The 22,524-nt window shown below is 41.3% G+C and overlaps 1 protein-coding gene across 8 annotated transcripts in view; it reads left to right on the top strand.

Moving 5' to 3' along the window:
- DIP2 (disco-interacting protein 2) overlaps nt 1-22,524 on the top strand; it is a 142,839-nt gene that overhangs the window by 55,936 nt on the left and 64,379 nt on the right. For 7 of the 8 annotated variants that reach the window (XM_069048146.1, XM_069048092.1, XM_069048081.1 and 4 more), the window contains exon 2: nt 54-1,982. The exons of the other annotated variant lie outside the window; for it this stretch is intronic. In XM_069048146.1, coding sequence (XP_068904247.1) covers nt 194-1,982 — 1,789 coding nt within the window. In that variant the 5' untranslated portion in view covers nt 54-193. The remainder of the gene's footprint in view (nt 1-53; nt 1,983-22,524) is intronic. 8 annotated transcript variants of the gene reach the window in all.

Below are 22,524 nucleotides of genomic sequence, written 5' to 3'. Positions count from 1 at the left end.
CAATTTCGATTTGATCGTGTTTTTTTTTCTAACGATGGTGTTGGTTCATCCAGGTCGAAGAGTATTCCGCGTACGTAGTCTATTCAGTCGAAATGGAACTGGCGAGATGGGCGAGTGTTGTGCATTCGGATGCAACGACGGCGTGGTTAAGTAGAGGAATTCCAGTGTTGCTCGAGACCTAGGACGTCCAATCATGAAGCCAATCACCTTCGAAAACTTGCGTCGATTGGTGGGCGCCGGTCGAAAAAAGAAGGACAAAGAGTCGTCGTTCAAACGGAGCGACTCCTTCAAGCGGATATCCATAAGAAAGAGCTACCTGGACAGGGGCAAAAAGAAACACATCTCCAAGTTGGAAGTGGCCACGCAAACGGTCGCCGAAGAGGATCTGCTCAAGCTGATCGAACCGACGACCAAAGTAGATTCGGGTGTTCAAGTGGACAAGTCTGAATTGAACGAGCCAAGTTACGAAACGACCAAAGGTGCCAAGAACAAAAAGAGTGACTCGAAAAGTGGACCGGGACAGAGTGTAATCGCTTACGGTCAGTGGTTGAAGGGCATACGCAAGGATGAAGCACCCGTGGTGTCCGGGATCAAAGGATCCGAAAGGACAGTCATCTACGTGCCGGCGTCGGACGAGGTGCGACCGGGGTCGCCCATCATCCAGCAACTCTCGTGCTCTCCTGTGTTCCGAAGGAAGTCCCCTTTGTCGAAGCGCAAGAGTAAACAGAGCAGCCCGATTTTACAACGGAAGGAGAGCAACGATTCGGCGGTGGAGATGTTCCCTTGGGGAGACTCCTCCGACGTGAAGAAGTCGCCGCTGTTCAGAAGGAAGTCGCGGCAGTCGCCGGCACCATTGATGCCCGATTCGGGCACCGAAGAGATGTGCTCGCTGTCGATCAGTCTGGGGAGGATCTGGATGGACGCCCCGCAAGGCATGGCGCCCAGGAGCTTGGAGATGCCGAAGCCGTCGGGATCGACGGCCCCCGCGCACCACTCCCTGGACAGCGCCCTGAAGGACCTGAGGGACGACCCGATCGTGATCAACCGCCTGCAGAAGAGACCCACGCCGCCGGTGGGGAGGACCTTGTCGTCGACCAGCAACACCACCGTGTCCACCGGGCTGTTCTCGAGCAAGGACTCGGGGTTCTCGTTCTCGACGACCGCCCCCAAATTGAGCGACTTTCATTCGCACGTGCCGGTCTCGTCCTCTCGGGGGTTCTTCCGGAAGAAGAAACCGAAACCCAAGCTCTCCGTCAGCAGGGACGGCTACTTCAAGCGCACGAGTGGTGCTCTAATAGAAACTAAACGCAGTTCGGTGAGGCGGAGGAGCAGTCGCAAGAAAAAGGGAAAGGGCGGCAAGGGCAAGAAGAACAGGAACAACGCAACGAGGAATGATTTGTACCAAGTGGTTGTTAGTCGGCCGCCTAGGTCGTTACGTTCTTTAAAATTGGACCCGATGATATTCGTTCCGCCAGAAAAACGGAAAACTTCCGTGACCCGAAAGCAGTCATTTAAGATCGGAATGCGTGAAATAAGGAATTTCAACCCCCACGACGGTTCGACGTATTCGAACAGGAGTGTAAACGAGAGCGCGGATGAGGGTCTGTACGAGAGCCTCCCCGGAGAATACGACGATCTCTCCGACGAACAGCCCCTCAGCGGACGCATATCACGCATCAGCCTCCGAGAGGACGACTACGATCTGCCCTCTAATGATTTCACTTCGGCTACTCCTCTTTCCGAGGAGTCGATCGTCTCGGGGGCCGTTAGTCCCGCGGTCAGCGATGACGACGCTAACGACCGGAGTTCGTCGTCGAAATGTGCCAGTCCCTACGTCGTTCCGGGGGTGTCGCCCGTGCCCCGCAGGAGGCCCGTCCGCCGGAAGAAGTCCGGTCTTTCGCACAAACGCAGCATCACTTACGTAGTCAAGCCCAACATAATGAGGGCTCCTTCGACGTTGCGCAGGCCCACCAAGAAGTTAGGTGAGTTGAGAATTTTTATGGCGACCGGAGAGAGACACAATCTCCGCAGTTTTCCTTAATTGGAGCCCTAAGTATTTCCATTAGATTCTTTTATTCCAAGCGCGAACGCCGGATTAATTCGTTTTTAATTAAAAAAGTGTTCATTTTAATCGGCATAGCTTTTCTGCTCGACTTGACTGATGAAAGTAGTCGCGATGATAAAATAGCACTTTATTGTTTCACCTCGCCAGATACAACTTTTTCTAACGCACGTTACGCCGTCATCAGAGCGACTGGCTGCTGTCGAAACGCGCGTCAGCTTTAACTCTAGAAAAAACGCGTACCTGGTCCCGGGGCAACAATAAAGCGTTGTTGTGGTTCATTATAATTTTATGCGATTGTATTCAGCGTTGAAAATAGCGAATACATGGTTTTGTTGCTTGGTGTATGTTGCAGTAGGTGCAGTAGTGGAGTCGCAAGGTTAAAGAAATGCACTACCATGTTCTTGAGCAATTCACGGCGAGGTGCTCGGGGCTGTCCTAACATTAGTTTTGCAAGAGATTATTGTAAAACCGGTACACGTTTAACACTCGCAATAATTTCTCGCTGAAATGAAGATTTCCCAGTTTAATAGGTTGAGCGCCGTGTTTTACGTTGATCAGTTAAGGTCCGCCACGGTCTTTGCCTCTGTATCTACATCTTCGCACATCCTCCGTCATTAACAAAGGCCCGATGGAACACCTGAAAACAATTAAATTTGACTTTGACTATCTGATAGGAACTAAATTGGCCGATTCCGAGCGAACGGAATCTAGTCGAGATAAAAACAGTTTTCATTGTTCATTTGGAACGGGCCGATTCATTACGCGCCCATATATTTTAACGAGTAAAATGCAATTTAACCGGGCGAAATGCTTAATTTCAAGTAATCACAGAATAACGTTCGCCACCCGTCCTTTTCTAATTAAGCCCTTTGTGATAAGTTAAAGTGAGATATGGGCCGCGATAATTCTGAAAGCGATATAAATTATATAGAGGCAAGAATGTAGACGGAAGGGAGGAAATTTTGGATTCGAGAGAGTGTTAAAGCCGTAATGTAGTGTAGCGATACAATTTGGAGAGAACTGGAGATCGGATCCAACTTGAGGTGGAATAAATTCTAAGCTGGATTGTATTAAGGGGAGTCGTCGTAAAGAGACGAAACGCGTCGAAAAGTTTTTTCTTATTGATTTCGCATAAAATTTTAATCTTGATAAAAGTTGATACATCCTTCAAAAGTTGCCTCTCATTTATAACAAATGATTTATGGGACGGGAGCCGAAGTTCAAGTTTAACATTTAATATTTTGGCGTTTTTACTGGAAGAATGTCGCAGCTGTGGTGAAAATTTTCGGGGTGTAGTTTCGTATTTTTGCGCGCGTTACCCCGGCCAAAAATTTAACTCGGAAACTTTCCGACGTCGAGTCCGCAATTTAAGCCTTCATATTGTACGTGCCAGCCTATTCGGATATCCTCTGGTCTAGAGATTGCGGTTATATATTTTATGGAAAACTTTCACTGGAGCGTTTCATTCAAAACAAAGTCGGGGCGTGGGAACCACCGTACCTTCCTCGGGTACCGTCCTCAATCTTGGCGAGATGAAGACCGAAAGGATCGGTCGGTCGGTGCCAGATTTTTGTGATTCATGAAAATGGAAATTATTTATGGGATCCTTTAGTCTCCATTACGGGGTTTAGGGGAGATTGATTTTTTCCGAACGGAAGTTCAGGATCTAACGTCGAGCGAGACTTAATAAAAATAACGGCCAATCCGAGCTTCGGCCCGACGAATAATTCAAATTCGAGAATTTCAATCAAGCGCTTTTATTGCCGACTTTACTACTAGGTATTTTATTTAATTTCGGCAAAAATTTGACTCGGCTGCGAACATTACGGACTGTTGGAATTTTTACTAGGCGAGGTGAGCATAGAGAGGGTCGGTCGTTAATCTTTGATCTCGAACTCGTCGAACTGCTGAAATAATCGCTTGAGTAAACTAAAATGGTTTTTCAGATAATCTTCGGATGGGTATTGTTGTATTGAACTTGACGGAATGGCGCTGCTGTTCTTCGAATTCTTGTTGCGTCGAATTTTCATCAGTAATAATTTTCCGTTTTTGTTTCAGGTGAGTGCCACCTTGCCAGTCTAGGGATGACTGATGTCTGATAAAATTTGTAAGTCATTTTAATCTTGTACGAATTAAAAGTGAACTGGCCATTATCGAATAACTAAGGATCGGGGATTTGTCGTTGAGCTTCTTACGTAATTTGGATTTTCCCAAAAGAGCTTTTAACTCAGAATTTATTTTCGGAGAAGGCTGCGTTACCAGATTTTATTCTCCAGGATATTTTAAAATAAATAAATGAAATAGATTTGTAGTTAGCTGACACCTAAAATACATAGTGTAATTATACAATGGCAAAGGTAATTTGATGTGATTGTTTGGTTGCCTAACACCAAGGGGTTAAAGGTAATGAAATTTGACGTAACAAATTGTAAAAAAAATAATTAAAATCAGATCAAATTTCGTCTGTTCCATTGATTAAAATTTTATTGCAAAGTAATAAAAACGAAAACATGGCACAAATGTATTATTATAAAAGCCCTGTATTGTTTCTATCATGCTAAGTAGAACAAAAAATACAACATTTTAGAAAAATATCTCTTGTAATTTTGCTAAGGCGTTTGAGATTAATCTCAAGCAAGAGATTTTTTTTACAAAATTGCGATTCCCAGATGTCTTCCACAGTTTTTGCGAATAGCATTTATGGTAAAAGTCAAGTTAATGTCGTGTACGTCGACTTTTTTGTCAATTTTATACACAAAAGGAAGCAAACAGCATCTGTAATGGGTACGAATAACAAGTTTACTACGTTTCTGGTGTTTCGCAGTGCTTTGTGTTCGGCCCGCTCCTCTTTTTACTCTTCTTCTTCTACTTTAATGAAACTGTGCAGATTTTGTTTACAAAATCTTGGTTTTCCGGATGGTGTTAAGGTATAAATAAAATCAAGAAAATTTCTTGAAATGCAAAAATTTGTAAATGAAAAGTGTGTGGATGAGACTAAATCTTCATAGCGTAGAGAATGACCTCCACGGTAGTTCCAAAATAGTTCAAAATCAGATTTTTAAGTAATGGTGAGACTTGGATCCACCAGAAACAAAAGAGCACTCAAAATAATGAAAGCATGATTCTCCACCATCAAAGAAGAACTGGTTAACTTTGTCTGCAGAAAAGATTACCGCTTGCATATTTTGTAATGCCGAGGAGATGATGTAAATCGATTGTCTTTCAAATGTTCGAAATGTGGAAGGAGTCTATTATAGGAAATTTTTGTATTAACTGAGAAAGACCAGATTTAACAAAAAAAGAATCATTTTGTAAACACCGTTCCCGCGATGTCTCAGTTTTCTTCTCTTGCAAACTAGTAAAACTGACAACAATGCACTAGACATTGACGCTATTTATAACCTCAAAACATAACCTAATGCAACAGACAGCTTTACTACCAAATTAAGTGCAAAATTTCCATGGCCTCCCATCATGGCCAAAACAACGTGAATGCATTTTATCAGGATAATGTTTATTTCCCATACAAGTGTTGTTTCCGTTGCAAAAATTGCTAAATTGATTTACGATTTGCTTCCACATTCGCGTTATTCGCGACAGATGCCTTGTTGCTAAGCGGTTCTTCTCAGATAATGAACTCAATGCCACTGTTATTGATCTGGGAATCCTCTTAAATTCAAAAGATACAATTTTATTGGGTCTAACAGCAATTTTCCAATCACTTCACTTAGATATAAGGAGTCATAACAAACTGTCATCCAGGTCGTGGTTTTTTTTCTATATTTTACGAACCCAGGTTGTCATCATCGGTAGTCGATGAAAAAAAAACTGTTTACGAAAGAAATGTGTAATAACAACTACTTGTTTCCTGAATAAATGACGTTTGACATGTATGGCTGGAGAGCTGATGAAGCGAGGCCATACGCTAAAGAAAACAAAAGCAATAACTTAGCCGCTTGACCACAGATATTTTTGAACACACCTTACAACGGCTCATTTGAAAATGGTTTGTCAATTATTTGCATTTGTTTCATGATCTCCCGGAATTAGGTGGGTGAATAATAACAAGACATATTTTGTTCTGCATTCTGTTTTTTGTCGAACTATGCAAATATGCACCTGCCTGCATATTTTCCAATTTCTAAAATTAGCGTCAAGGGCGACCGCGTCGGTCTCTGCAATATACATACATATTTTTGTTAGACGTAGAAAATTCGCTTTGGTTCGATTTTGCATTAGCATCGCTGGGCGTTCCATGATGGATGTGCAAGCATTTGCATTTTCTCCCGGCGATTTAAAAAATCTCCGTGGAGGTCTCTAAAGTTCAATCCACACCTGATGACATCTCCATATTCCCGTCGATCCGCTCGCTCACCTGAACCGTGAAAGCCTGATGCGATTAGGATTCACCTTGTGCTTTACGCCGGTTTGTGTGGCGGCGATCCGTCCGTGAAATGTTATTGTTTTTGTGCGATCGAATTAACAGGACCTGATCCTTTCGAGCGGAGGCTTTGTCCTGATGCGGTGCACGAAGAATGCCGGTGTCAATGCGGCGTCTTGCGCCACCCGCAAAGTTCGTGATTCTTATTATGAGGCAAGCAGTAACCAGACACGCTCATCGTGAGCTCGTGATGCCTCCAAGAGACTGCCGCTCCGAGCTATGGATGTGCTTTTCACTGCCAATAGACAAACAGAATTACTGCACTGGAACACTTAATTAGATTCATTAACGGGGAAGTTCATCTTCACGTGCACACCGCACAGCTCCAATCAAGATGGATTCCAGACGGACTCTTATTTATGGCGGACAATGTCATTAGTTCATTACTCAAATTCGAATCGAGACCTCGACCGCAACTTTTTCCCTCTCGGAAGCTCGAATTACTCCGTCGCACTTCTTGTAATTACTCGAGGTGACTCCCGTCTGGATATGGAAATCGACGGGTGTTGGGGCGTCCTTTCATGGCCACCGGACGGGTGTTACGGAGAACTTTCACCGGCGATCCGTAATGGTCGTACTTATTTGTAGAAAGCACGCATTTGACCATACTTGGAGGTTTATAATTTCAGATAAACTTGACATTACATAACGCCAAAACCTGGTTTTGTGGTCACTAATTAAGGTGTGGTCAATGCCACGAGGAGCTGGTCTGTCATTACAATTTGCATGGTGGGTTTTCTTCAGAGGTGGTTGCGTAAGCTGGGGGTCACAGCAGTACGAGAAGACGAACGGAAAATTGCCAAGAACAATGGCAAAGGAGAGGAATGACAGAATGGACAATAAAACCGGAGAAAAATCCGAACAACTGTTTTGTAGACAATAGGAAAGGGGCAAAAAGAGTTGGTTTGCCAGTCCGATCGCAATTAAGAAGACAAAGTTCTCACGATTCGGTTGTGGAAAAAGCTCGAGGCGATTCGCAAAGAAAGTGTCTGGCGGGAAAGGAAATTGGAAGGAAAATGTTGGTGTTGCTGAAAGGAGACATTGTAAATTTGTTCTGTGTACGAGTCGTGCAAACGGAGAGTTTTATTTCTCCAAATTCTTGCAGATTAAAACGCTTCGTTTAATTTTCCCCGCGTGTTCGGATTCATTTGCCGAAAGTAACCCTTCGGATATTACGTCCAATTACTTTTCGAATACACAACGAGGATATTGTTGACCGACTCTCCATGCAGATCAATACCGATCTGATTCACGTCATAAATAATACATAATGCTTTCGTGAAGCACGGGCACGATTTCATTTCCTCCATTTTTGGGGGACTCCAGGAAGACCTTTGTTTCCTTCATAAATTGATTACGGGATCAGAAACGGTTTTTCTCTTGGTTTCATACCCCCGAGATGGAAACTGTTGATGGACACGGTGCTGAATTTTAATCTATTTAAATCGTTACTTTCCTTTTAATTTCGTTCTAGATAATAATTCCAGTGTTTCATTTACATACATGCTTGCTGTTGTTTGAACTTTTATTTGGTGGTATTTCGACCGAACCCAACAACGTTTTCGATCAGATCTCATTTTTACAATCCATTTCGCTTTCGCATATTGTCAATTTGTAGACGACCTTTGTGTCAAATCGTTATGGAAATTCGCGTGGGACATTGATAGTTCAAGATGTCGGATCGATTGTTGTCTAAACATTTTATCGCTCCGAATCGCACTAAATTAAGGTTAATGACTGTCAGCTTAGGAGAAAACAAAAAAATGTATATCGTGGTCTGAGGTAATTTGGAAACAAATTAGAGATCGTAGATTAAATTAATGCACATTAAATTAAGGAAAGCGACGAATGCTAATTGCCGTACAATAAAAATGGCAAATGCAATTAAATGTCGCGGGGTTTTTATTTTGGCGCGTGGCTGGTCCAGCTGGTGCGATAAATCTTGCAGTGGAAAATTTGACGTGATTTTGGAGAGAATGGCGTTATTGGCTTTGGTCTAATTACCGAGAGTGTTTCACATGACTTGATGATGGCACCCAGCGAAGCAGATCGAATCGAAACACTAATTCGATCCTTATTTGTTTGATTATCAGAAGGAAGGTGGATGCGTTGATAGGAAACGTCTAGAGATAATTGTATGTTCCGGGGACCTAGACCTAAGACAAAATTATCCTCCGGTATCCTTGGATCGTCGAACAACCTTGGCAGCCCAACGAAAATTGCTACAGTTGTAATAGCGTTGCACAAGAAAGGCAAATTGTCGGTCATTAAGCAACGTAACCGCCCACGGCGCACCAAGAAAAGAGGTAGATCACACCAGATAAATTTATTTGAATAGTAAAATGGGTTTCGCCCACCAGATGATATCGTGTATCGTGGCGATACATACTTCTAACTACATGACGATAATGGCACGAAATGATACCCCATTAGAGGAGCTCAAGCCATAACTGTAAATCAAAATGAAGTGCAATAAAGAATAATCGACGGTCGGCAACCGGGGGCGGTTGGGCTTTACTTTTGCCGCTCGAGTGTTTATTCCGTACGGGATGATCCCGGAGCGAGGATCTTCTGCCCGCCATTAGTAATACAAAGTGTTTAATAAGGCATAAAGTTTCAAATTGCCGGCTTTATGTCCTAGGAACGCGCACGGGCTTCCCTGATCGATTCCGCCGGTGCAACCGAAACCGCCACTAAATTATGTAACGAGCGTTCCGATGGGCCCCCCGCGGAAGACGAATCTTCACCCCTTTTGTCAGTTTTTTTGGCGGGATGTTAAAATGGGACGAGGAAGCGCGGAAAGTTTATTTTTTTAGTAACCTTGGCGGCAGGAGTGTCTCGTCCTGTTTTTAGAACGCGCGCGAATCTCTGATCGTGACGTTTTTATTGCAAGTTATTTTCGAAAACTATAAACTCGAAAAAAGTGTGATTCATCAAAATAATAATAGAGTCGTGGGTCCCGAATCGGCGATTTGTCCCTGCTCAGCACTTTGGTGATTGAGCAATTGGTTGCAGTTTGAGGGACCCTTCTTGGGAGCGCGTCCCATCCATACATATTCAATGGTGCTCGTACGTCGGATGTAGGTCAAGCCGAAATGGATATTAATTTTTGTTTTGTCTTTATCAGACGTTGCTGAGCACGTCCCTGCAGGAGCAATTTGTTAATTAAGCTGTTAATTAATTTTTCACCCTGGGAGTAACGCGCTTTTCATTCATCCCGTCTGACATTTGCATTTATTTCTGTGGTAAGCTCTTTATTCATGTTGTTGGCCAGATACACCGCATTGGTTGATCTAAATTTCGTTACATTGTGGATTTGGTTTTATCCTCGGGGCCCCACGCCGCTTTATTTACTTAATTATGCGATTATTGCCGGTCAGCGCGTGTTTTTTTATTGTCCACAACGCAAACAGCAACAATTACGTTGACCGTTTCACCCATAAATCGTCGTCGGTTTCTAGATCAAATATGCATGTCACGGTAACCATTATGTTATTACCTCGTAAAAATAAATTCAAACCGTTGCATGAACGTTGGGCATTCTTCATCAACCCGGTAGTGTGGCGTGCCGGCCGGGTTTGCCCCAGCGCACCGCCAGATAAGCCTCGGCGCTTCACATATTTTAAATTGTTCGACTGCATAAAATGCGCAAATGTAACGGAAAAACTGACAGAAGCCGAGCTGAAGTTGGAAAAGGTCAACCTTCGAAAAGACAACGGAACTGCATATTTAGATCACGACTGTTGCATATTATGGATGCAGATAAGCTCCCATTACAATGAATAACTGATAGAGTGAGAGGAAATGTCAGCAGCTGTAAGAAATCTAATCGCTCCAAGTGACCCAACGTTGCTGACAACAATGGTGGAATGTGGGGAAAAATTTTTGCCAAGACCTTGGTCCAGGAGAAAGAAGTTGGAACGAACTTTGCTGATTGTGTCATTGAGGCAAAAGCTTGAGTTTTCTAAATTTGGAAAGTTGGGTTTCTAGAAGTACATGCAATTGGACGATTACCTCTTAATTGGGGTAAACGCAGCGTTTTGATCAAGAAAAAACATTAAGGTCGTGTGCCCGTTTTAGAGAAAAAGGAGAAGCATGATAGAGAAAGAGCTGAGGTTCATGTAAAAATAACAGCTATTTTCAATACAAGTGAGCAAAGTAGTGCATTTAATCACGGGTACGGAAGTTGGGCATCTGAGCCGAAGGCGAGGACCCCCAGCCGTACGACGTGGATCAAAAAAATTCCAAATAAAAGAGGAAATGTTGTTAGGCTTTGCGTGTTTGTGATTGGTTTACTGATTTTAGTTTAATCAGTGATACCAACACATAATGCATTTAGCATGAATTTTTCCAGAAGTTTACCCCAAGCAATTTCAGGTTTTTTGGTCAATTGAAATCTAAATATGTAACAGGTTAAAAATTTAAATAAGTCAAAAATAAGACAAGTTTTAGTTATTAATATCCAGAAAGTATTTTGAAAGCATATCAAAAAAACTTTCAGTACAACATATTTGGCGCCCTCTATCGACAAACTCGCAAAACATTCAGTTTGCTCACTAGTGAGTAAATACTTTTTCCTCACTAGTGATTCAATTGCCATCTTTGCTCACTATTTTCAGTGAGCAAAGACCACTGAAATTCAATGATCATGGAAAAAATATTTTCCGTGGAAGAAAAACAGTGTGCCAAAGCTGTCTCGTCTTATTTGTATCAAGAAATAAAAGTATGATGAAAATTGTGTTTCTGGTTCTTTATGAAGCGATTTTGTGTCGGGTATGATTTGATTGTGGGGGCTTAGTGTGTCACTTAAATTTGAGACGTTCGTGTTTAATGAGGTAAAATACGAAGTGAAATGCAATTTTCTTTGGAGACGTTTTCACTTCTTGAACTGTGGTGTTGGTCGATATCGTCTGGCGCGAAACAGTATTTTTGCTAATTCGGCGATGGCTTCTAAGTGGCGAACGTTGTACGTTTTGTGTACATTAATTATTATAACCGAGAACATCTGTCGGAGGGGTGGAACAGCAGGAGTTGGTGGTTTGTCGACGAGAGGGTTATCTTGTAGGGTGGCTCCGCAGCGTCCGGAATGAAAGAGAGGCGAAGTTTTCGAATTGTGCCAATTTCGGGGGCCTCGGATGCAACGGAGCAACGATTAAAGTAATTGCCTCCATTATTTATTGACAGCGCCACCGTAAAGTGGAAAATAAAGTAATAAACATTAAAAAATTACGCTTCTTTCATTTTTATCACGTTGCGTCTCTCCGGGGCGCGCTAATGTTTAAAGCCGTAATGGAAATAAATTTTCGTTTAATGGCCCTTCTTCTGTGCGACTTTCATCCGAAGCCGCCGTCATGAAAAATGTATCGTTCTCGGACGTCGAAACGTCCCTTCGGTGTGCCATAAACCGGCCCCGGACTGCCGCCGTTATTAGCGACCGCCGACGTCCTCCGGAGCAGCACTTTGGCACACTTCACACGTTGCATCATCGCGTTAAAAGACGCACACCGCGGATTCGGGTGGAGGAAGAACAATTGTGAGAAAAATACTCGACGGGGTTAAAACGTTACGTCCTTGCGGTTGTAAACATAAATTAGTTCCGCTTGCTCGGGCCCGAGTTGGTTCGAGAAACTTACACTCTCCAAATAAAACAAGAGTAAATCTCAATTTGCACACAATTAGCTCCGGATCGGACGTATTCTACTTACGGTGCGTACTCTTCAAGGTGCCACATGGGAAAATGTTTGCACGGTGAATTACCATATCACTGGGAAGGTGCCTGTCTCATCCGTTCTTCCGCGAGCGGAATTTTAAAAGGTGGTCTATTTGTTTTCGTGTTAACTGTCAAAAATGTAAAAGGATGTAATAAATTTACACCCGGCGAGTGCTCTCTTCATAATCATGATAACAACGATGGTGTTTGTTTCCAAACATTCGTGTTGCCACAAGGAATTGTATAGATGGTAAATACGAGTGATACAATGTCGTGCAAACAAATCAACAGTATCTTGTTGCATCATTTTTAACACTTGATTATTGGAGGCGTTATAGACTTGTTTGAAAGAGGACTTGATTTCGTGCGGAGAAAGACAATAGCCGATTTTATGAACTAGTTGATAGAATTTCAAATCTCAGATAGACTTTTATTAAACTGTTTCAGGATTTTGTTTTGAACGTTGAGAAGCCAAAATGATTGTCTGTGAAGCTTCTACGCCGCGATTTAAGAGTTTTTATTTCATCTTCAGCCAAAATCAGTGGAAACACCAAATTGCATTTTAGTATTTTAATTTTGCAAATGTAACGAATGTTCAAATCAAGTTATGGTCACGCAAGACGCGTTTTTTCTTTTTTCCGGAAAAATCTTTCATAATGCGCCATGAGGTCATTTTATTTATTTGTGGTGATAAATGACCAGTTGAAGTTTTCGTTTCGTTTCATATTATTCCCCTTTTCACTCTTCCACACTTGCCGCTTCACGAAGTATTTCACAGCTGATGCAGCCACGCCTACGTCAACGGAAACAAAAGCAAGCAGCAGGCCACATGACCACGCATTTTTTTGAACGCGCGTTATGATACAACAGTTTTAATTTCACATAGACATTGTTGGGAAATTTCAGATGGTATTCCCAGTATTATAATTTTTTTTGTGTAAAGGACATATTTCACGGCTCACACGGTAGAGATGGGCGAACGTTGTAAAACTTGGAATACTAGAATTCGGCGTCTCGACGAAATTCAAATATCTCAAACGTTGCCCCACGAATAATAGAAAATAGAAAAAATACATGCAACATTTTTATTTCATTATTCGTAGTTTGTTTATTGTACATATTAATAATACGTTAGGAAAGTTACAGAATACGTTTACTTTTCAATCTGCAATAAATTACATTTATGATTTTCATTTTATTATTTACGACTACCATAAAAATGACCAGTTTCAAATTTGATCTTGGATAACTATTACTTTCAAATAAATTAAAATCACAACCTTCAGGCTGTATGCATGGACTAATAATAGGATCAGATAAACGAAAATTACCTCATTTTCTAAATGAAAATTATCTCATTTTCTACCACTTAGGTGTGATCGAAGAGAATGTTTTAATCTTTGTGTTCTGTTATCTGCTATAACATAAGATGGAAGTTCTTGATTAAATTCAAAGAGCCAATATCTGGCATTAATTTCTTCAGTTCTTCACCCACTTGATTAGAACAGATTTCACTTCTTTTTCTTTATAGATAATTAGGGCCAGACTGGAGTCCAGTTTATGTTTCTTTTTAACAAATGAGGCAATTTTTGTCAAAGAATACAGATACGATGTCATAATTCTTGACATTTCGTTCATAACATTGACCTTTTTTGTGTTTATGTTCGCTTACAATGCAAAATGTCATTATGTAATAACAAATGTTCAAATAAATTTGTAGCCAAGCAGGCTGTGGTTTTATTTCTCGTTTCGAAAAGTAGGTCAACTTTGTAGTTGACAACTTCTTCAAATACATAACCTCATTCATATCAAGCCTTCATGAGTTGCAACTTCTGGTTCATTTTATATTGTTTCCTTAACTCCTACAACGGTTTCTGAAATTTGTATTGCTGCTCATCCACTTCCACTCTTTGGTCCTACAGTTCACAAAATATTTGACAGCTCATGAAGCTACGTCATACGTTAACGGAAACAATAGCCAACACCAGGTCACTGACCACACATTTTTTGAACACACGTTATATGATCAACAAAAAAAATAAGGGGTCAAATGTCAATGTTAACATTTACGTCAACATTATTTAAAAAATGCTTTTCACTCAAGAACACAAAATATAAGTTTACCGTACACGACTTTTTTTGTTGGAATTTCGGACAAACCTCTCTCATCGATGTTGAGAGTGTGAATGGAGCTACGTCCTACGTTTTCGTCAGTTATTTTCTACAGCCGCCTTTCAACTCAATTTTAGTTGATTATTGCACATGCTGCAACAAATAAGCATCTCTAGGTATCAAAAATCTGTACTTTTCACCCAACTTTAAAAATGCACACCCCTATTTTTTTCAAGATACCGCATATTTGAAATTTGAAAATGTTAAGCTCTCCTAAATGGTTTTATTTTGCATTTCGCGAGTCTATCCTAAGAATTCGAAAATATGTTTGTTTGATAATAATTACTAGGTGTAGAAGCACGAGCCAAAATTATGTTATCGCTGAGCTAAGCTATTTTTAATCTTGTTGACGTTGCAATTCTTACGTAAATGAGGTTTTATTCATTCAAAGAACACTACATTTTCGGATTACGCATTTGTGATTCACCAAATCACTGCTAACGCGATGACACCATCATCTATTAATTTTATTACATTCAAAGAAAGCCAATTGAGTTGCTTTAAAATACAAATGACGAAATTAGAAAATAGTTCACATGAAAATGAACAACATTATAATGCCCATCAAAAATCTGTAGAGTTACTCTTTGGGAAATAAAAACTATTAGCAGTTCAGTCATGGCGCTTCTATTTCATGTACATACAGGGTGTCCCAAAAATGGCGTACTAACGGTGCACTACGGTGTAGAAGAGATTACCGTAAACGCCAGAAAAATGTTAAAAAAATTCTATTGGACTTATTTTCTGAGTTGGCGGTCTTTGAAAGTGGCACTTAACAGGTCAATTATATTGAAATATATGTATGAAATTGTCATGAGAGCTACGTCTAATCGTATTAATTATCACAAAGTACAAGATCACTGGCTATCAATATCTAATCCTGCATAATAGAGAATTTTGAAGTTTTGGAAATCGAAAAAATTATTTTAAATCCTCTACGGTAACATTGCAAGGTAATGATGTATGAATATATCATTGTTTACATTGTATTATCGTTAATAATAATAATAAAAATAATTGATTTTTTTGTCGGAAACATTTTTTCCATATTTTTTTCATGTACATTTAAGCATCCTCGATAAGGTAGTAAGTAATTTGTACGCCATTTTTGGGACACCTGTATGTATCTATTTTTTCGTTCATAGAATCTTTCTAAGCTTGTTTTTACATTAATCTAAAATTCTATAGTTGTATAAAGTGTAAGAAGTCACAAGAGTATTGGGGTGTTGGGCTGTTTTTAACAAATTATGAAAATAAGTATGTACATAATTTCATTGTGTATTTAACACAATTTAAACAAAGGAAACGCAATTACACGCACGTACAAATTGTTGTACCTATTGGGAATTACCAGTTTTTTAGCACTCTCCGATTATTTTTGTAATTATGTACGCTCCCATTCATCGATACTTTTGGACAAACAAGTTGCTAATAAAGTGGTGACCGATGACATTAAAAAATGGCAAATTCTTAACGGGCGATGTGGAGTTGACCTCTGCGGATATGTATTTTTTTTTCTTCTGTTGGGGCTAGGACCCGGGGGCGAAGCGACAGAAGTGGTAAAAATTGGCCGACGTTCCTTTCATTAACGGAACACATCCATCTCGTCCATTCGCTTTCATGATTTAAGAACTCGCGTTTCGAGTCGCTCATCGTGAAAAATGTTGCGAAACAGCAAAGCAACCTCAAAGGCACCAAACAAATAAGTGGAGAGGTCACGACACGAACAAGATAGATGGTAATGCAGTAAATTCCATTTAGAGTGAGCAGGAGCATTTCTCACTGATGTGCAGTGATCCTAGACGGCTTCGGGGCGAGGCACCGACCGTCAACTCCTCGAGTTCTCTTCCTGGTCCGCCAGATAGGAACGTGCCAGAACATGTGTCGAAGTGTCACGCGATCCACGCCACTTACTCAACAACGTTGCGTCCACAAAGCGTAACCGGGACCTCACTTAACGTTCAGGTTTATTAACTGAAACGTCCGGAGCGGACCGATCGAACCCAATCCACTTAATTCGGCGGAAATCCACGCCGACATCTGGAAAACTCTGGAAAAGCGCCCCAATTGAATCCCCGGCACTGGAGCAACGCGTGCGGATAACAGTGCAAGTTTGCGGAATTTCAAATTAACACACGGCTCGGCCACTTTAATCAGCGAATTAGGTTAAGGGGTACTTCATCTGGATGTAGTTAGCCGACGGAGCTAATTACCGACAACTTCACGCATACATTACGATCAGCTCCAGAATTCAATCCGATATATCGACATACCTCGCCGGATGTTTGGATGTTGCAAGGGGATGTATTGCGGGGGCGGCGCGCCGTAAACCTCCCGATTTGCAACAGTGAGGGACAACAGCTGGCGCGGAGCGGAGCAAATGATTTTCTCTAACGATTTGTGGTTAATTTTCCTCCGGTGGAGGAAAGTGGCAGCGTTTTCCGTGCGGCCGACCCAAGAATTTACGATAAAAAAGGGAGTTATCGTAAATTTTATTCGGTGGGCACGCTCTGCGCCCAAAAGCTCCGAAAGCTCGGACCTCGTCACGTGCACCCGCACAAACATTCGCTCCACAATTTTCACTCCGGACGAACTGTACCATCCAATTCATAATCCTTTGTTCGATGCACTGTCGTGTTCATAACTTTCTAATGAACTGACGAAAGTAGAACGTTCCTCGTCTTCTATTATACATCTTTGCAACAATATTTTTTTAATGATCGGTTATTGTCTCTTTGTTTTGCACAACTGAAACGCGGAGCACGAAAGAGCAGCAATGAAAAATGTGTCTATGGAGCTGAAAATCATTGCCAAATTACAGCGCGCTGAAGGGAATTTATGGTGGCTCATGGAAATAATATGTCATCGCGTCCTTTGGTTTGTTTCGACAAGAAAGCTCGCTGTTGGAGGCTATATTTCAGCACGAGTGAAATCCTGCTGCGACCGCGGAAGCGATAATGGCTCGGGGGTGAAGCTTATTGGTTTTTGCTTTTTAATCGAGAACCGCTGAGTGTGGTCTTCTTTCGTAACATCCTGGTGACGTCTGCGTCAGCACTAATAACTTCACATAAATGCAGATCGCTTGTTCCTTTTGCACCGACTTACATAATGAAACCATTGTCTGAGTGACATAATACCGAAGACAACTCCCTCGACAAACAGTCTTTCCGCGTACTGCATTAAGTAATTACTGTGGAATTGTGCGAATCTGTTGTGTTCGTGCGACGAGTTGTTTAACGTCAATAAAAAATAGCTATTTTCAATACAAGTGAGCAAAGTAGTGCATTTAATTACGAGTACGGAAGTTGGGCGTCCGAGCCGAGGGCGAGGACCTCAACCGGACGAGTGAATAAATGCACGTTTGCTCATGCGTGTTGAATCTGATTTTTTCCATGATCATATAATACAGTCGCAGAATCGAAATTTCGGGCAGCATTTTTCTGTCACTTCAACAAAATCTCCGTAAACCACCTTTTACTGTCGTCATGACTGACATTCAAAAATTAAACTTTTCTGTGTCGGTTACGCAGTCAGTTTTTGAGTTTTGAGTTTATTAGTTAAATCAAAAATAAGACAAGCTTTAGTTATACAAAAAATTATTTATTAAAATTTAACATAAAATAACATTTTTAATTTACAATGCGAAAATTTCCGATAATAATGCGGAATCTGGAAAAGTGCCCCGAATGCTTGCAGCGTTATTAATATTCAGAAAGTATTTTAAAAACAGATTAAAAAAACTTTCAGTACAACATTTTCGGCGCCCTCTATCGACAAACTCGCAAATCATTCACTTTGCTCACTAGTGAGGAAATATTTTTCCCTCACTGTCACAAGTGATTCAATTGCCATTTTTGCTCATTATTTTTAGTGAGCAAAGACCACTGAAATTCAATAATCGTGGAAAAAATCTTTTTTCCGCCCCGCCGGTTCCGCGTTGGCAAAGAACCGAGCAAATGAACTTGCGGTTTGGGGAGATTTCCACCAAGTTGTGTATTATTTACGACGCTTTCTTTAAATTGTCGAATAATCAGGTTAAGCGAACATTTAATATTCGTGGAATATTAACGAAAAATTTCACGTTGACGCGTTAAAGCATTCGGATTATGTAAGCGGGCTCCGGAATTGATTTACCGCTGAGTAAGCTTATTTTTTCGCGGTAACCGCTTCCGGATTTATCATGTTCGATCGTTAAACGTGGTGATTGGCCCCGAATCCCGATCCTTGAAAGAGCACGGGGACGGCGTTTGATGTTTGGCCAAACACGAGGAGGAAAATTAAGTCGAGAATGTTGCGGTGGGTGTTTAGAGGTTTGAGGGGTCAGTGGGAGTGAAGAAGTGCGCGACTTTATCGCTCGGTGGTATTCGTGAACAATGAAATTCAAGGATTTTTCGAAAAAGCAACAGCGACTTTCGTTTTAGCATTTTTATGTGGTCAGTGAACCCGAGGCGAAGGTCGATAAGACATTATTTTATTTTTTTCCTGTTACTAATTTTGTATGCGGCGTCCATTAAGTGTGACACTCGATCGCGAGGATGATTATCGATTTGTTATGAGGAAATTTACGATCGAAAAGTCGTGTAGGTGTCGATGTTTATGCATAAAGTTCCCCCGTAAGGTCAGGTAAATTCGTAAATCTCTCCCGGTGCGACAGTGGAACGAGTTGCGTCACTTTACGTCCCTGGGAATAAAGAAAGGAAGAAGTCGCGTTATCCCGGCAATTTCACATGACCACCGGAAATATCTCCCGGAACTTCTCGAGTGTATAAGAATGTAAAGTTTCTACAAAATACGGTTCCGTCTTCCGTGAGTTATTAATGCAGAATGTTCTGTTGAGGGCGGCGTAAGGATTTGTTAAGTTTAGTTGGGCAGGAACTCCCCAAAGAACCTGCAACGGTTTCGAAATAACACGAGCGGATAGATAAAAGAACGTTCGTTCGGGGGCGGTTGAATAAAATTTCCATTAAAATGAGTAACCGTGAACATCCTCCCCTGATCCGTATTACTGGACCTATCTCGTTAAACATTTACGTGTGTGTTGTGTAGATCACGTCGCAGTGGCGGCGCGTCCCTGTTTATCATGCCCCCGCCGCCGATTTTGCGTGTAAACACCGCCGCCATTCCAAAAACACCGACATATTTCAGAGCAGACGCGGCGGCGGGAATCTATTAGACGAACTAATTTCCAGGACAGATCCGCCGCCGCCGGAGGAAAATTCCCGAGTTTTACGTCGAGCTTTTAATTAATTCATATCGGCTCACATAAACCCGATGTTTCCGTTTTATTTCCCGAAAGCGCAGCATCCTTGAAGCTCCCAGGACCAACCAGCTCCGTCGACGTAATAGCCTATCGACAATACTCCACCCGGATTATGAAAGCCATGCAGCCGGGCCTTAAAGTTCGCTCCTGGAATGGCCAAGACTTAATGAACGCCCGATGGTTACACACGTTCTGTTGCAAACTTCTAAACATCTGTTAACAATGCTCCAACAAGTCAAGTTTAAAGCTGATCTTTTAAAACCCTCACATTTCCACTGTCACGTCGCAACATGTTCCAGTTATGACACGTTCGTTTTGTTGCTGCAGACGACACTCGGACACTTAAAGTTTTTACAGCGGCAGTCACATCCGGTCCATAGATTCCTGTTTAAAATTTTCGCATTTGAGGCAATTCGCCAAAGAAAGCTTCACGTAATGTTAAACTGCAGCCCAGAACGGTATAGCTAAAGTTATGAACTGGAGGAGATGCATTTTAATGGGTTTTCACTGTCCCACATTTTATTTTAAGCTCTCTGTTAAATCGAATCGGTGGAGCTTTCCAATCCTGGCATTGGCTCAATCGAGGCAATGCAGCAGGTAAACCTCCACGTGCATAACAATAAAATGCAACATAGATAGCTTTTAGCGAGGCAAACTATAAAACTCGGTGCTGTTTGTAAAGCCGCATACGTGCCCTCCAGCTTTCAATTTATAAAGTGCTGCACTTCTTGACCGTACAACATTGCTATACGGTATAAATTTTATCGTGTGCATCGTGAATATCTAATAAGCGAAGCGGATTACGGACACAGCTTATGAATATGAGATTAAATGCATTACGTGGAAAAAGATGAGAACAAAAGGAATCGGTGGTACATCCTCCGGTGCTTTCCGGCTGAATCCGGAGTGGTCAGTTCGTCGCCGAAACTCCGGTAGCTGCGCTTTTTTCCGCGTTGACTTATGACTCACGGAATTGTGAGAGGCGGCCCATTAGCAATAAATTGTGCAATTAATTTCCATAATCTATGATAATCCGTTGTCGTTCGTGCAATGCGAATCTCTCCTCCAGATACTCGATTATCGCCGACGTACGCAGTTTATCGGGGAGGTTAAAGTACAAGTTGAAACCTTGTGTCTTAAGACAAGTTTTTGTAATTGTTCTCTATTATTGTAATTTTTTATAATGGTGATTGCGTCATAAATAAAACGTTAATAGCCCGTGCGTTGTATCTGAACAGAGTGCGAACATTTTTTTTTTCAGTTGAATGGAGAATGAAATTTATGACAAGTTAAAGACCGACAGGTACACGATAATGCGCGCCCCCACACGGCAAGAGCAAGTGTGTTGGCACAGTCGATGACACTTCCGTTAAGTTGTTTATGTTTAAGTTTTAAATGATTCAACAGTCTCTTCCTTTCCAATGGAGACAGGTCATTCTGGTTCATTTTTTGACGACGTTCAAAACATTTTTAGTTCTTCTTTATTATACGGGTGGTTAGTAGTTACATTTACTTTCTTTGAAATCATGCAGGAGAAAACCTTAAAGAAATAGTTAGTGGAATGATGTCATTAAAGATAAATTTTCTTGGTTTTAAAAAAAAGTATAGTACATTACTCGTTCCTTCGTCGCTCGTATGCAATTCATCCACTTGTACGTAATATGCTCTTTACTACTCTCGTAATGTAATAATGTATTCGACTTCGCGGAAGGTTGGAGGGACTTTCTGATTTTGTTAAATTCTCAAAAATTATTCAATTTAAATTGTTAACCCGTGCTGGGACAGACCTTGCTGTCCAAGGAATCCTCAATGTAATGTGACTAAAGATACATTTTCTCCGTTTTAATCAATTTTTTTTTTCTAAAAATTTCTTACAAAGCTACTGATATAGCACAATGGAAAATGAAAGACATTTCTTCTATTAAGGAAAAAACCTTTTGAATGAAGATGAAGAAAAAGAATTGATTACAGGAAAAAAAATTGCGGACTGGATGTTTGTTTTTACTCCCAGCATAATGTTTTTTTCAGAAAGCAGAGAAAATTTTCCCGTTTCATAGTTTTCCATGTTGCCAACTAGTTTTTTCCAAAATTGTAGAAATTTGGTTGGAGTTTTTTATTTTGAGGTTTTTCGCTTGTTTGTGGGAGGGGCTTCCCGATTTTGTTAAATTTAAATTGTAAACCTGTGCCGGAACGGCTTTTGCCTCTGCAATTCGCGAAATTTATTGTTAATAAACTTTTATATCGTCGGATGTTTTATTGGCAATAAATGCAGAACGGTTGGCGTTGTTGATAATTTTATTCGCGTCCGGTGATACCGTATCGCTCATATATTTCAATAATTGATAGGATGCTTCGTCGCTTGGCTACCCCGGCGCATCCGCCATTTCTGCACAAGTAAACAGGTCGAAACCGTCCCAATCTCGCCCCTTTCAGATTACTTTTGCGCGAAGCGTTTTTATAAGCCGACGATAAATTTGTCCGTGGATTAATATAAAGAAAAAAGAGATGCGGCGGCGTTCAATTGGCTTCTCCCGCCCCATATATCTGATTTAATTCCAGGTGGATTTATTGAATGGCCAACATTTTCAAGTAAGATAAAGTGTCCCCCCAGCAATAAAATATGACAAGGTCATCGGAGGCGTTTATCTCCCGGGCGAAATTTTTCCCTCTTAAGAATTTCACCCACACCAGGGCCTAATGTAGCAGACATGAATAACGGTGGCACGTCCACACTTCTGTAAAAGAAACAATGTAAGATAAAGTGCTATCGTGGCGTGGTCGCTTCTTGCAATGAGTGCAAGCAATTTGCTTGATAAAGTTAATGGTCTCGAGAGGAGCCCTGAAAGATGACAGTTCGGGTTGATATTGTCGAGGGG

This window comes from Tenebrio molitor, chromosome 1 (assembly GCF_963966145.1).
Source record: "Tenebrio molitor chromosome 1, icTenMoli1.1, whole genome shotgun sequence".
In the NCBI taxonomy this organism is placed as follows: domain Eukaryota; kingdom Metazoa; phylum Arthropoda; class Insecta; order Coleoptera; family Tenebrionidae; genus Tenebrio; species Tenebrio molitor.
Note: the sequence above shows the minus strand (reverse complement) of the source record. Positions and strands in the feature narration are given on the sequence as shown.